Below are 13,882 nucleotides of genomic sequence, written 5' to 3' on the forward strand. Positions count from 1 at the left end.
TTTTTTTTTTTTTTTTTTTTTTTCTTTCCCCTCGCTTTTCTTTTCTTTCTTCCTTTTTATTTTATTTTTATAATTTTTTTTTTAAGAAGAATAAAAAAAGCCATGAGAAGGGTTTATTTTTTAAAAAGCCGTTTTCGAGCAAGAGTCTATTTTTCCGAGCTGAAACTCGTACGTCATGAAAGAAAAAAAAGTATAGTGTGTATATATTATTATTATTATTATTATTATTATTATTATTATTATTTTAATTTTCTTTTCCGCTCGTGTCAAATCACCAGTCAGTTATTTATTCGAGGGCTGCTACGTTCACACGTCCCGAACCGAGGAAAAAAAGGTGTCCCCCACACCCCCCGTTCACTCGCCCCAGTGTAAAGACAAAAACAGAACCGAAGTTCAACCGACACACAGACACACACACGTGCGTACGTCATGTAGAAGCAGCGGGTTGAAACACTAACGCGGCCGTTTGTTTTTACCGAATGTGAAGGGGTCACGTGAGTGAATGTACATGTAAATCTTTTTTTTTTTTGTAAACTGTGTACAGAGAACGTCCTCGTCTAAGAAGCGAAAGCGCGAGCTCCAGTTCCTCGAGGATGCGATGAAAAAGAATTTATTTTTTACCATGCTTACACTCTCTCTCCTCATTGTTTTTTTTTTCTTTCTCCCGTCTCCTCCACACGAGATGCATACGGCGTGCGGCACGTGTACCTGATCGAGGCGAAAAGCTTCGTTTGCCTCTCGTTCGTTGGGTAACACGACCCTGGGGTTTACGCTGTACGACGGACAGAAAGACGGAGAAATAGATGCGTTCGCACGTGGCCTAGTGTATGAATTTAGTGCAATAAAAGATTTACGATCTCAAAATTTAATCTGAAACGTGGGAAAAATTGATGTGTGGGAAACGGACGATCCGATTGGTCGATGAGAGAGACGATGAACCAATCACGTGGCGGTTTTAAGCAGTTATAAACGATGATCCGGTGTTTAGAAAATCCAGCGATCTGTAGATCTCGTTTCACTCTGGATACTCAAATCGTTTTTTTTTGCTTTGCGAGACTTTATGGCAAAAGTATTTGGACACCTGACCTTTCCAGCCCAAGTTTTCCCCATGCAGTTAAAGGCCCACGAAAGTGTTGGACGTCTTTGGATACTGTGGCGTGTAATTATCCAATCACTGAACAAGGAGACCTGAACCTGTTCCAGCACGGTGCACAAAACCAGCTCCATGAAGATCTCACCGCTATAGCGCTCCAACCTGATTGGACTGCACCCCAGACCTCCTCACCTTCTCACCTCAATCAATACCTGACACTACTCTCACGCCTGTGGCTGAAGGAATCTCCACAAAAGCTCCTAAATACAAACAAACGGAGACTCGATGTGGAAAGTGATTCCCAATACCAACCTCATGATCAGGTGTCCAGACGTTTTGTCCATAAATCTTTGTGTGAAGCTGCTTCGTTTCAATCCAAAACCTCCGAGAGGATAATTAGCAAACGTCAGGATTTTAGAAATCCACTTAATTATACATAACACGCGTAACGATTTGATCATGTTCACGTTGGCGCGTTAACGAAGGTGCACTCGACTCATGAAGACGTCGGTCGTCTCCTCAATCCGCTCGCTCACTCGCTCGCCAGCTTCCCGCCGCCGAAACCACGTTCAATCATTTGTCACGTTCATGATTCTTTAGGGCGTGCCTTAAAAAGGAGAAAGAAAAGGATGAAACGAGTGCCAAAAAAACCCCTAAAGATTAAATATCCGTGTTTGGTGCTGCCACCAAGCAGCTCCTGACCTTCAGTTCTGTTCAAGCAGGTGGAGGTGGTGTTTAAGCTCTTGTTGTTGTTTTAAGTATTATGTTTGTTGAGATGTTAAATGATATGAACCGTAAGAGCTGATCGAGGTGATGATCGACAAGCAGCCATTTAGAAGTTCTAGGGGGCGCCGAAGAGCGCTAATCCGACGCTCGTACAGCGTAATCCCCACGCGCTTCACCGCGAGTCCAGCACATTCAAATCATCCGCCACAAATCATGCACTTTCTCAGATTCGGACTTTCACCGGAAAATAAATCTGATCAGGAATCGGCTGCGTTTCAATTCGACGTCCCTCAATATGAACGAGGCACAATCTGATTTCTCGATCTCATCATCCACCCAATAAAACCATCAGGTTCTCTCCTGATTAGTGTCCCGGGGGAAAAGTGTTTTTAATTTCTAAAATAAGACGCAGCCGACGTATCGCTTCGTGTCCGAGCCTTTTAAACAAACTGCATCGGCTGTGTCTCATTCAGACGTTTCTAGAGGCGAAGTGCGACACGAGCAGGTGTTTATTTTTTCTGACAGGCCCACGTGGCTGAACTCTTCATTCTATAGACGACGTTCTTCTAATGAGACACATCCGACTCCGGTGTTGAATTTATTATTATTTTTGATCTTTTCAGGTTGGGATGGGGGTTTACACAAAAAAGATAAAAATAAAAAGCTGTGAAAAATCGTTTCAACCGACTTTGTAACCAAAGAATGCAGTGTAATTTTTTTTTTCCTTTTGGTTCGTTTAATTTTATGCACATTTTGTTATCATCCACGATTGTTGACGCTTTTTAGCATGTTCTTGCATGTTCTAGTATTTTCTTCTTTTTTTTTTTTTTTTCTATGTCGAACCACTTCCATACCTCATGTTTGTATTCTGGTTGTGAGATAGCAGGCTGTGAACAATGTCCTGAAGGGGGGGGGGGGGGAGAACTAGTGTTCTTTCTGCGCACTAGACCGCAGAAAAAAAAAAAATGAAGTGAGCCATTTTTTTTTTTTTTTTTTTTCGTTCCTTTAAAATGGTGTTGGAGTTTCATATGCCAATAGTTTTGTTACATTGCAAAAAAAAAGCAAAAAAAAAAACAAATTTAATGTATTTAAATAAATGCAATATTCAAATTTCTGGACCCTGTAGTGCTTTTATTCCCCAAAGCTGCACTTTATCAGATACACACACTTTTCATTCTGCTCTATTACGGTAGACCACTACTGTATTACCTCAAAATCTCCTTTAGAGCAATATTACTTTATTAGACCATTTATTATACTGCCTCATTATATAGTTTTACATTTCTTTATATTTACTAGAACACCTGATATACAGTAGTAGTGGCTTCCAGTAAGCAACAGTTCCTTCAGTAAGAATGTTTGATCAGTTTTGCACTTGTTTAGTATTTGGATTTTACTGCCCCCTGTCGGTACAACGGCGAAACTCAGCAATAACTACAGCAAATAAATTACATTTATTTTTTTTCCTCAAAGAAAGGACAAACATTCCCAGACCACGAGTTAAGCTCCAATCCCGGATAAGAGGGTTTAGGATTATTATAAGTCTTCCCCTCGAAAGCCTTCAAACACGTGCTCGATCGAAGACAAGTAATTTATGACGTTTTTCCGAGCTGACGTCAAATCAGGCGATATTCTCCTGCTTTCTGAAATTCAGTAGTACGATGATGTAGTGAAATCCACCACGTTGTCATGCCGATACATTAATAACACCACAGAGATTTAAATCGCAACGTGTTTATTTTTTCTTGAAATATATATAAAAAAAAAAAAAAAAACTTTTAAAAACAACCAACTTTTGTTCAACAAAAGAAAAAAGATAAGAAAAAAAAGAACCTTCTGGTCATAAAACTTTGTTAACGTGAAAATATTAGACACGAACACGCAAAAAAACGCAAGGCTTCGGAATGGAAAGAAGAAAAAAAAAAAAAACGTCACTGAGAACGGTGACATACAGAACACCGACCTTGAGAAGGAAAAACAAAAACAGTCTCTCCAGAGCAGGAAAGTCTGTTTAAACAGTGTCGGAGGAGAAAAAATAAAGCTGTCCGTCTGTCCGAATCAAAAGGCGCTGAGGAGTCACGTGACCTCAGCGGGCGCTTGTGATTGGCTCTCTCCGAGGCGGGCGTCAGCCCACGGTGACGAAGCGGCCACCTCTGGCGTTCTGCTGCGCCGCCGCCATTCGCTTCATCTTCAGGATGTGGAAGCGCTCGTTAAGGGTCATGACCGTCTGCTTAAAAAACAAAACAAAACAAAAACACGTGAACGTGAAGTCACAAAGAGACGGGTTTAAATTCGGGCCACGACGAGCAAAATACCTGCTTTCCTACGCTGTTGATGTCGAACTGCAGCGCTACTCCCTTCGGCGTTTTTCTCTCAGGCTCTGGGGCCTGAGTGTCCTGAGTGGGTGAAGTCACCGTGGGTGGGTGGAGCGACCACGAGTGGGCGGGTCTGGTGAGGATAAGAATTAAAACCAAGAGCAGCTGAAAACCTACATTTTTAAATCAGTAGAGTAAATAAAAATAAAAAAGAGGCAGAACAGCGTTGAGTGTGCGGAACGTACTCGGGCTGAGTTCTGGCCCCGGGGTTATCGATCGACACCGTGAGGATGCCGCTGTTGTTCAGAGGAGTGCGCCACCTGGTGGTCACACATACACACAACAAGATTAAACACACAATATTTATACTCATTACAGATCATTTGGAGCAGGTGTGAGGCTTACGGTCTGCTCCTCTGCGTTCTCGGAGCTGTTTGGACCGGCGATGTCTTCTGCACCTGAGCACGGACCTGGTACACGTACACACACACAATGGCATTCTTATCACACACACACACACACACACACACACACTCTGCTGATGTGTTTTTGTGTTCCTGGAACTCTGCAATATGAATTATGGACCTTTGAATAGTTTCTACTTCCCTGATGGAAACGAGGCCTCGGGCCGAACGCGACACTAACGCACATGACCACCTGAAAGATCAGCACGTGTTAGCAGGGCCTGGAGAGCAGCAGGATTAAAATGGATTATCTAGTCACCTTTAGGCCTCTTCTGGAGAGGAACGTGGCCTGCCGGGCCTCCCTCTGCGGCTCGTTCACTGGAGGACCGTTCCTGACGACGTCAACAAAAACACGTGACACGAATGAAGTTTAAACGGACACAAAAAAAAGGGAAGAACGTGAACACGCACCATTTCCTGTGCAGCCTGAAGGGTCTGTTGGTAAAGACGTGTCCCGGGGTTCGGTGGACGTCTGCGTACGGTCGTCTCTGCGTCTGAGCGAGAGGGTGTCTGCGCTGCGAGACAAACGGGCGTGTTCTCTGCAGGGAAAGAAAAAAAACTGGGTTTTTCTATTCAGGTATCAGACCCGAGTGCTTTTCTCCTGGCGCTGGACGGATACCTGGGAGAGGACGGGGCGTTTGGTAGGAGCTCGGCTAGCCGCGTGTTTGTTCAGGTTGGCTCGGTTCAGTGCAGGTCGGTTTAACGGACTGACTCCCTTCAGCAGGGCGGCTCTTCTCGCCGCGAGGCCGGTGATGACCCCCTGTGCACGTCGTCTGAACGGCTTATTCACACCTGCTCCTGGAAAAAAACAACCCGGACGTTAGAACCAGGTACAGAACATCAAGATGCTCCTCTTGTTAGAAAGTAAAGACGATGTACTGACCCCAGTGCGGTGGCGCTCCCGCTCGTCTGCCTGCCGCTAACCGTCCTGTAACGCCGGGCCTCTGCTTCCTCGGCGCCACCTTCTGGCCCTGGACCTGATTTTGCTTCTTATTTAACCGAATAATGTCATCTGTATGAAGGAGGAAAGAGGAAGAGAAAACATCAGTTTCCCCCAAAACTTCCTGAATAGTTCGAGGCATGTTAGTGTCTGGAGTTGGTTTCTGTCCACATCAACCGTCTGCACCTTTCACACACACTCCAGTGTTTTAATACTGACATCCAAACACCTTAATGGGAATCAAAATACACTCCAAACATCCTCAGGATCAGTATCAGGGATTGGACAGGTATTTCCCTTTAAATAAATCAAAAATATATACAAAACACTTTTTCACTCCATAATGTTTACACAAAATTATAAACCTACACTGGAGTAAATTAGGGACCTTATATATATATATATATATATAATAATTATTGTGAAACATCTTTACGTTTAAGGTGTCCAGATTCCACAAACACCTTTTTTTCATGGCAACAAATTAAATAAATTAAAACATCTGCGTTAAATAAAATCAGAAATAGAAAATGTGATTATAAATAAAACGCAGTAGTTTTACAGATTCCAAAAAAAAAGCGGATACGAGGTTCACTCCTAAATCACTCTCTGTCTACTACTCTAGTGCACTACTTGTAGTAGAAAACAGCGCGTTTTCACATCTTTTCAAGTGCCCTCGAAGGTAAAACACGTCGTTTGGGACACGTCCGAGCCATAATAACCAGCATTAGCTAACAAAGCTGTTCTTACCCAGAGACATGTCCACTTTATCAGGTCCTTCTGCACTAACGCCTGGTTTAAAACCTGATTTATTCATCCTTCAGTTAAATTGTGCTTAATTTGTGTGTGGGGGTAGGAATTAAATAACAATAATAGAAAAAAAAAACAGTCACGAGCGCTTCTCCCAATTCACTTCGGCTAAACGCTATGCTAGCGTTCGTCTCTGCGCGAGTTTTATTGTACTGCGCATGCGCGCTTTTGCGGCGTTGTGCTTTTTTTATTAATAAAATTAACATTTTAAAACGTGTAATAATAAAAAGTGACGTGTATACTAATAAGATTTTTTAATTAAAAAATCAGGAAAATTACTAATTAAATATACTTTCTTTTTTCGTGCAAAATTTAACTTTTTGTTTCAAACTACAAAACACAAAAAAATGCGGACTATAAACAGATAAATACATTATAATCAAATTATAATGTATTATAAATTATAAACTGATTTTTAATGACTCGTATACGCGCTAATAATTTCTAAGCGTTTTTTTTTCTCAATAAAGATGTTAATTCACGGCACTTCCGCGTTTAACGGTGTTACACAGAAACCAGTCCCCGCCTCCAGGAAGGCGTTGACCAATCACGTGCTTCTGTTATAAAACATTGTTTTGGCACGTGTCCCGAGGCGCATGTACGCGGGTTTCAGTGTTTTCTTTCGTCTCCGCCGTGTTTTAGAAGTGAGAAGGTTTGCAGTGATCATGTCCGAGAAGAAGCAGAAGAACCTGAAGCGCAAAGCAGAGCCGATGAAAGGCCCGGAGAAGCTCTCAGCGCCCCGGGGAGCGGAGAGAGAAGCGGGATGGCTGCAGGACACAGTAGCGGAGATCCGGAACTCATTTGAGTGTAAATTCAACACGAAGCGACTTCGGTTCCTGTCTGAAGCCCAGAAAGTGAGGCAGGGCTGCGGGGCAGTGCTTTACTGGATGGCCCGCGACCAGAGAGTGCAGGGTAATTTTTTAAAACTTTGCATAAAAACGATACACAAATAACAATTATAACATGCACAAAAGTCAAAGGTTATAATGTAATAAAGATAACGGGAAATTAAAAATTAAAGAATGGAAATGAAGATACAGAGAAGAAAAAGAAAAGAGAATGGGGAAAAAGTTTTGTGGTCACCACAAGAGGGCGCTGCTGGGTTACTGTACATACCGCCGCGTTAATGTAATCGAAACTTATTATTAAACCAACTACTCATCATTTATCAACATAATAATAATAATAATAATAATAATAATAATAATAATACAGTTTATTTGAAACTGTTTGTGCTATAAAATGATAGAAGAAAGAAAAATGGAAGGAAGCAATGAAAACAATGTTTCGCCACAAGATGGCGCTGCTGGATTATTCTCGCGTTACACAACGCGTTAGAAAAAAGTACTACAACTACTACTAATATAATTATTACGTTATGCATTTTTATTATTATTATCATTATTATTATTACTATTTCTATTATTTTAATTAGAAGTAAATGAATAAGAACATAGTAAGAAGAGAATCGATTTAGTTTTTTGTCACTAGATGGCGCTGCTGGGATTTCCCCACTTTGCATAACGCTTTAGAAGAAGAATACCTTTACTAATAATAATGAGCATTGTTTTATTATTATTATTATTATTATTATTATTATTATTATTATTATTATTATTATTTTAAGAAGTAGTAAATAAATAAAGACAAAGGAAAAAGGGAATCAATTTAGTTTTTTGCCACAAGATGGCGCTGCTGGGTTATCTCTGCTTTTCATAACGCGTTAGACGAAAAATACCTCTAATAGTACTATTAACAACAATAATAATCATAATAATATGTAATTATTATAATGTAATTGTTATTATATAATAATATTTCTATCCTTACTATGCAAGAAATAAAATAAAAGAGAAAAGAAATAAGGAAAACAGTTACATAGTTTTCACCACAAGGTGGCGATATTACTTGCTTTGTACAACTAGTTTGAATAAATTACTACTTTTATTAATATTAAGCAGTAAATAAGAGAAAATGAGGAAGGAAAAAAAGAAAAAAAAGCAGATTTTGGTGAGTTATAACATGTAACTGTGGAAGTTCTGGTACTGGGTTCTGATTGGTATGTTCCTGTAGATAACTGGGCGCTGGTCTACGCTCAGGAGCTGGCTCTGGAAGAGAAGCTGCCTCTACACGTGTGTTTCTGCCTCGTGCCACGATATTTAGAGTCGACTTATCGCCAGTACGCCTTCATGCTCAGGGGACTGCAGGAAGTGGCCAAGGTGAACGTTTCACTGGTCTATAAACACTGAACTGTGTGTGCACGTGAGACGTTTGAAGTTACGTTATTATTTTGATCATCAGAGTGTTTCTCTGTAGGAGTGCACGAGTCTGAACGTTCAGTTCCACCTCCTGCGAGGCGAGCCCGAGTTGACCCTACCCGAGTTTGTGAAACACTGGGACGTGGGCGCAGTGGTGACCGATTTTAACCCCCTCAGACTTCCGCTGCAGTGGACCGAACGTGTGAAGAAGCAGCTTCCGTCCGACGTCCCTTTCATTCAGGTTCGTTAGCGTCTCTGTACATCCGATCTCACGTTTCACGTTTTGCTCACGGCTTTACGTTCGTCCGTCCGTCCGTCCCGCAGGTCGACGCCCATAACGTGGTGCCGTGCTGGGAGGCGTCGAGTAAACTGGAGTACGCCGCGAGGACCATCAGAGGGAAGATCACCAAACTCCTCCCCGAGTTCCTGACCGAGTTTCCTCTGGTGGACGCGCACCCCTACACGTCCACCAAAACGCCAAAGGCAGGACCACGAAGGTTTCGCTGTTCGTCCTGGTACGGTGTTTTATAATGTTTTCTGAAGTGTTTGCTCTTTTTTTTTTTTTAGAAGGTTGATTGGGAGGAAGTGATGTCATCACTGGTAGTAGACCGCAGCGTCGGCGAGGTTCAGTGGGCGGAGCCGGGGACAGCGGGAGGCGTGGCCATGCTCGAGTCGTTTATAGAACAGCGGCTGCGTATTTTCGCCACCGAGAGGAACAACCCGAACGCCAACGCTCTCAGTCAGCTTTCACCATGGATCCACTCAGGTGTGTGTGTGTGTGTGTGTGTGTGTGTGTGTGTGTGTGTGTGTGTGTGTGTGTGTGTGTGTGTGTGTGTGATAACGGATTATAAACTGGAGACCATCCCTCTGCTTTTTCTGGTGCAGGTCAGATATCTGCCCAGCGTGCGCTGTTGGAGGTGCGGCGTTGGGGGAAACGTTCTCCTGAATCCGTGTCCTCCTTCACCGAGGAGCTGCTGGTGCGCAGGGAGCTCTGTGATAACTTCTGCTTCTACAACGAAAACTACGACAACTTCAGCGGTCAGTACACACTGCAGACAGAGTGGGTTAAGTGTCACAGATGGAGGCGTGGCCTCTGTGTCTCCGTGAAGGAGGCGTGGCCTCTGTGTCTCCGTGAAGGAGGCGTGGCCTCTGTGTCTCCGTGAAGGAGGCGTGGCCTCTGTGTCTCAGTGAAGGAGGCGTGGCCTTTGTGCTTTAGTGAAGGAGGCGTGGCCTCTGTGTCTCAGTGAAGGAGGCGTGGTCTGTGTCTCAGTGAAGGAGGCGTGGCCTCTTTTCTTCACTTTAGACTGATTGTGTTGGTTTCTTTTCTTCATTTGAAGTTTATTTGTAATAAAATATTGGAGGAGGACAGACCTCAGCATGAGCAGTGATGAATAACAGTGATGGAGGGATAAATGGTGGAGGAGTGTTTAGTGTGGTGTGGTGTTTTCTCAGGTGCGTACGATTGGGCGAAGAAGACGCTGCAGGATCACACTAAAGACCGCCGGTCGTACGTGTACTCACAAGAGCAACTGGAGAACGCAGAAACGCACGACCCTCTGTGGAACGCTGCACAGGTACATGAAGCAGTGCTGCACTGAACATCTCTGTCCACCAGTTTAGCACCTAGGACGTTTGCTACGTTAGCTTTATTCCTTAAATACACGCGTGTGTGTGTGTGTGTGTGACACCACCCAGAGGCAGCTCTTGTTGGAGGGGAAGATACACGGGTTCATGCGCATGTACTGGGCAAAGAAGATCCTAGAGTGGACGTCTTCCCCTGAGGAGGCGGTGAACATCTCCATCTACCTGAACGACCGCTACTCCATGGACGGCTGTGACCCGAACGGATACGTGGGTGAGTCTCAAATTTGTTGTTCTAACTGTGAGAATCTCGCTTTATTTCTCATGATATCTCGAGAGCAGGAGTTTCTGTTTTTTTGAAGAAATATTCAATAGGATGCGACTCAGTGTTTAAGTTTTAGTTGTTGCTTTCTATTTTTTTTTTTACTCTGATTGGAAGCTGTAACACGAAGCTGTAACATTGGAAGCTGTGTGTGTGTGTGTGTGTGTGTGTGTACGCAGGCTGCATGTGGTCTGTGTGTGGGATTCATGATCAGGGCTGGGCCGAGCGTCCTGTTTTTGGGAAAGTGCGCTACATGAACTACGCAGGATGCAAGCGTAAGTTTGATGTGGCTCAGTTTGAGAAGAGATACGCCGTGAAGAAGGCCTGAGGCGCACACACACACACACACACACACACACACACACACATGCTGTTTTTTATATATTCGTTAGAGTCTTTTGTCTCATTTTCTCTGAACGCTGCTGTCGGTCATTTCCTATAAATTTTTCCGTTAATATTTTTTACACGTCAGGAAGACGTTCAGGTGAATTCCTCTGGAAACATCTACGTGAGAGAGATATTTCCTTTCAGTTGTTAGTGAAACTGTACAATAAGGTTTTGTTTTGTTTAGTAGATGATGGAGGGGAGTGTAAAACGAGTAAGCAGTAAAATCTCTGGCTTTTGATGTTCATTAACTGTAAAATCACCCAAATGTTTTTGTCTTTTTGAAATAAACACTTTCTTACTGCTTCGTGATGTACTGTGTATTTTGCTGTGTGTCAGACTCCTCTATTTGGCAGATGCCTGTGGTGGTATCAGAAGGTTTTGAGATTAGTTTTGTAACACACCAACAGATGGCAGCACAAGGCTGCACGCACAGTCAGAGGGAGCACCGACTTTAAGTCATAAGCGTGAAAAAAGACGTCGTCCTGTGAACATCGAGAGCTGCTGCTGCTATTTTGAGCATGTGCGCAGCCTGTCACCGAGCTCCTCCTCACACGTGACTTTCTCGCCGAAAACAACGTGATCTCACTTCCGCACCCGCCCTACTCGCCACATTTGGCTCCTGCGGACTTCGCCCTCTTCCCAAAGATGAAGATCAAAGGTCACGGTTTTGACACGATTGTGGAAATGAAGTACTTTCTTGTAAACAGAGTTAGTCACGAAACCTTTTGATACCTCCTCGTATCTCATTTACAAAACTGAGCAGCCATGAGTTTAAGGGCCATGCTCAGGGGCCCAGGAGTGGCAGCTTGATGGGGTTGACTTTTGAACCCGAACAGGGACTTGAATCCTGGACCCTTAAATTTAAAGTCTGATGCTCTACAAACTGCTATCCAGACTGACCTACTGATACCATGACCATTATCTTCTACAAGTTTTGTCTCATGACCTTGGCCTGCATTTTATTCCCTGAGAACTTGTCACTTGAAATCAGGTTTCATTCCATTCTGGGGCATTTATTGGCTTTACATCATTTAGGATGGTAAAATTTTGTGTCATTAAAATCAAACCAATTCCTGTTTTTTGGCTCCTGTGTGACTTTAAACAAGACAAACACATCTGAGCATCTGGAGACATAAATAAACGCTAAATCAATCTGTCTACTGGTACCAGCTTTCGTCCGCCGTAGCCATGTATGGACTCTCAGTGGTTTGTGTTTAGAGAGGCATTACAAATCTCTGTTCCTTCAGTGTCGAGTTCCACTCAGAAGAGTTTACTGGCAGCTCAAAATTCCAAACCGCATCATCATCATCTTCATCATGCTATCTTTAACTGTTATACCTAGCAGTAACAACCAGCACCATAAATAAAAATATTAAAATGCTGGAACTGAAACCTATAATACACAATCTACAGCGATAAGATCGAAACTAGAATGATACAATGCTAAGCTCAGCGGCTAGGAACATTCCAGAAATACAATTCAGATAGGAGAAGGGAACGATCAAGATTTCGGAAGGTTTGTGTCTTGCTAGCTCATAAAAATCCATGATTCTGAGGTAAAACATTTACATTTTTATTTATGAAGACGCATTTGAAACGTCATAAATGACCACAAACAAAAATAAAAACAAGTGAAGAACATTTGTTGTTACTACAGTACAATACACAGTAAAAGTAATGGGAAAACTGCAACTACGTCAGTACCTGACTTTACTAACACCCTTGTGGCTGAATGAATCTCCACAAAATCTAGAACATCTTCCCAAGACCCCAAATCTAACAAACATTTGTCGACATGTCTATTTAATACCTAACACCTAGTATCTAATATTATGCTAATGTATCACCAAGAGTGCTAGTTCAGATCATTATCTGAGTAGAACATAATACTCTTTTATATGAGATGAAGGTGATTGTTCTGTTTTTGCTATTTAAACCAGTGTTTGTAGCTTGAATTTCTGCTCGTTCTTCCGGCACGCCACCTCCTGGAACAGCTCTCTGAAACGCGAAGACATGAGACTGTACAGGACCGGGTTAACGGCGGAACTCAGGTAGAAGAACACACCTGAGATTAGGTGAATGGACTCGAAGGCCAGGTGCTGCTCTTTGCTCCATTCCTCGATGTAGCTCCACATGACACGGTCGATGTGAAACGGCGCCCAGCAGACGCCGAACACGACCACCAACACAACTGCAATGCAGAAATATGCACGAAAAAAATTAACAACGTTGAAGAAGGACCTTTTTAAAGCTGTGGGAAGAACTTGGCAAATTGTGGGTCATGCTCCACCAATAGTATGTTAATCAGACAAGTGCTTAGAGAAACACATTAAAAACAATCAAGGCTGTGTCCCAAACTGCATAATATGCATAATAGATTTAAAGCAGGAAAAATATTTTTGAAGCCAAACACGATAATGGTTTCCATCCCAGTGAGATCACATGTTAAAAGAGACAACTCACAGAGCATTTTGGTAACTTGGCGATGGCGTGTTGTCTGCAGTTTGCTCTGCACTCCTGGGTTCGAGGTTTTGGCATCGTTCTGCAGTAATCGCGTTTCCTGGTGCAGCTGGAGCGCGATGAGCAGGTAGAGGGTGCCGATGATTATCATGGGAATGAGAAAGAAGAAGAGGGCAGTGAGCTGGACGAGCAGCCCGTAGATCCACGCCGGCTTTACCAGGCCGCACACGGCTGACTCCGGAAAGCTCCAGCCGAACTTCGGAGGCAGCATGGTCATGCCGTGCAAGCTAGTGTTGGGCAAAGCGCAGAGAAACGACACGATCCACAGTGCTACAATGATCCGTCTGACGTGGCCATGAGTCATTACGTGTTTAACGCGCAGAGGGTGGACGACAGCGAGGTATCGCTCGCCGCTTACGGCCGTGACGTTGAGCACCGAGGCGAAACACACCGTCTCGAACAGACACGTTTTAAAGTAGCAGCCTCCGGGTCCTAACAGGAAGGGATAGTTGGACCACAACTCGTA

General features: G+C 43.3%; 3 protein-coding genes across 8 annotated transcripts in view; 1 reads left to right on the plus strand and 2 right to left on the minus strand.

Moving 5' to 3' along the window:
- Positions 1-3,540: 3,540 nt before the first annotated feature.
- Positions 3,541-6,506, minus strand: LOC124387114 (UAP56-interacting factor-like). Of its 5 annotated transcripts, none has more exons than XM_046851230.1 (10): positions 6,289-6,506; positions 5,482-5,610; positions 5,218-5,396; positions 5,010-5,137; positions 4,858-4,930; positions 4,720-4,791; positions 4,540-4,604; positions 4,380-4,454; positions 4,135-4,267; positions 3,541-4,046 (listed from the first exon to the last, which is right to left on the minus strand). In XM_046851230.1, the coding sequence occupies exons 1-10, from the start codon at positions 6,353-6,355 to the stop codon at positions 3,945-3,947; spliced, it is 1,023 nt and encodes a 340-aa protein (XP_046707186.1). In that variant the 5' UTR covers positions 6,356-6,506; the 3' UTR covers positions 3,541-3,944. The 5 variants fall into 5 exon arrangements, with proteins under 5 accessions (XP_046707186.1, XP_046707189.1, XP_046707185.1 ...); XM_046851229.1 differs by having other exon boundaries at positions 3,543-4,049; positions 6,289-6,505; XM_046851231.1 differs by having other exon boundaries at positions 3,543-4,049; positions 4,741-4,791; positions 6,289-6,504.
- Positions 6,507-6,891: 385 nt separating this feature from the next.
- The window catches only part of LOC124387110 (CPD photolyase), a 27,635-nt gene continuing 20,644 nt past the window's right edge, over positions 6,892-13,882 (plus strand). The window contains exons 1-9 of one of the 2 annotated variants that reach the window (XM_046851226.1): positions 6,892-7,260; positions 8,422-8,567; positions 8,665-8,847; positions 8,931-9,089; positions 9,174-9,372; positions 9,492-9,644; positions 10,059-10,180; positions 10,302-10,461; positions 10,689-10,876. In XM_046851226.1, coding sequence (XP_046707182.1) covers positions 6,945-7,260; positions 8,422-8,567; positions 8,665-8,847; positions 8,931-9,089; positions 9,174-9,372; positions 9,492-9,644; positions 10,059-10,180; positions 10,302-10,461; positions 10,689-10,837 — 1,587 coding nt within the window. In that variant the 5' untranslated portion in view covers positions 6,892-6,944 and the 3' untranslated portion in view covers positions 10,838-10,876. Of the gene's footprint in view, positions 7,261-8,421; positions 8,568-8,664; positions 8,848-8,930; positions 9,090-9,173; positions 9,373-9,491; positions 9,645-10,058; positions 10,181-10,301; positions 10,462-10,688; positions 11,206-13,882 lie in introns of those variants that run through there. The other variant, XM_046851225.1, reaches the window with a different exon arrangement.
- Positions 12,483-13,882, minus strand: part of nmur1b (neuromedin U receptor 1b) — a 4,085-nt gene continuing 2,685 nt past the window's right edge. The window contains exons 2-3 of the mRNA XM_046851228.1: positions 13,360-13,882; positions 12,483-13,087 (exon numbers count right to left, since the gene is read on the minus strand). The exon at positions 13,360-13,882 is cut by the window's right edge and continues 358 nt beyond it. Coding sequence (XP_046707184.1) covers positions 12,828-13,087; positions 13,360-13,882 — 783 coding nt within the window. The 3' untranslated portion in view covers positions 12,483-12,827. The remainder of the gene's footprint in view (positions 13,088-13,359) is intronic.

Source organism: Silurus meridionalis, chromosome 6 (genome assembly GCF_014805685.1).
Source record: "Silurus meridionalis isolate SWU-2019-XX chromosome 6, ASM1480568v1, whole genome shotgun sequence".
In the NCBI taxonomy this organism is placed as follows: Eukaryota; Metazoa; Chordata; class Actinopteri; order Siluriformes; family Siluridae; genus Silurus; species Silurus meridionalis.

What these genes read in the sequence shown, in the direction of transcription:
- LOC124387114 (XM_046851229.1), bottom strand. Translation starts at nt 6,355, where the DNA reads ATGAATAAATCAGGTTTTAAACCAGGCGTTAGTGCAGAAGGACCTGAT. An exon ending in GGGGCCAGAACTCAGCCCGA is followed by an intron (nt 4,268 to 4,379) that starts GTACGTTCCGCA and finishes TATCCTCACCAG; the next exon opens with ACCCGCCCACTCGTGGTCGC. An exon ending in TCAACAGCGTAGGAAAGCAG is followed by an intron (nt 4,050 to 4,134) that starts GTATTTTGCTCG and finishes TTGTTTTTTAAG; the next exon opens with CAGACGGTCATGACCCTTAA.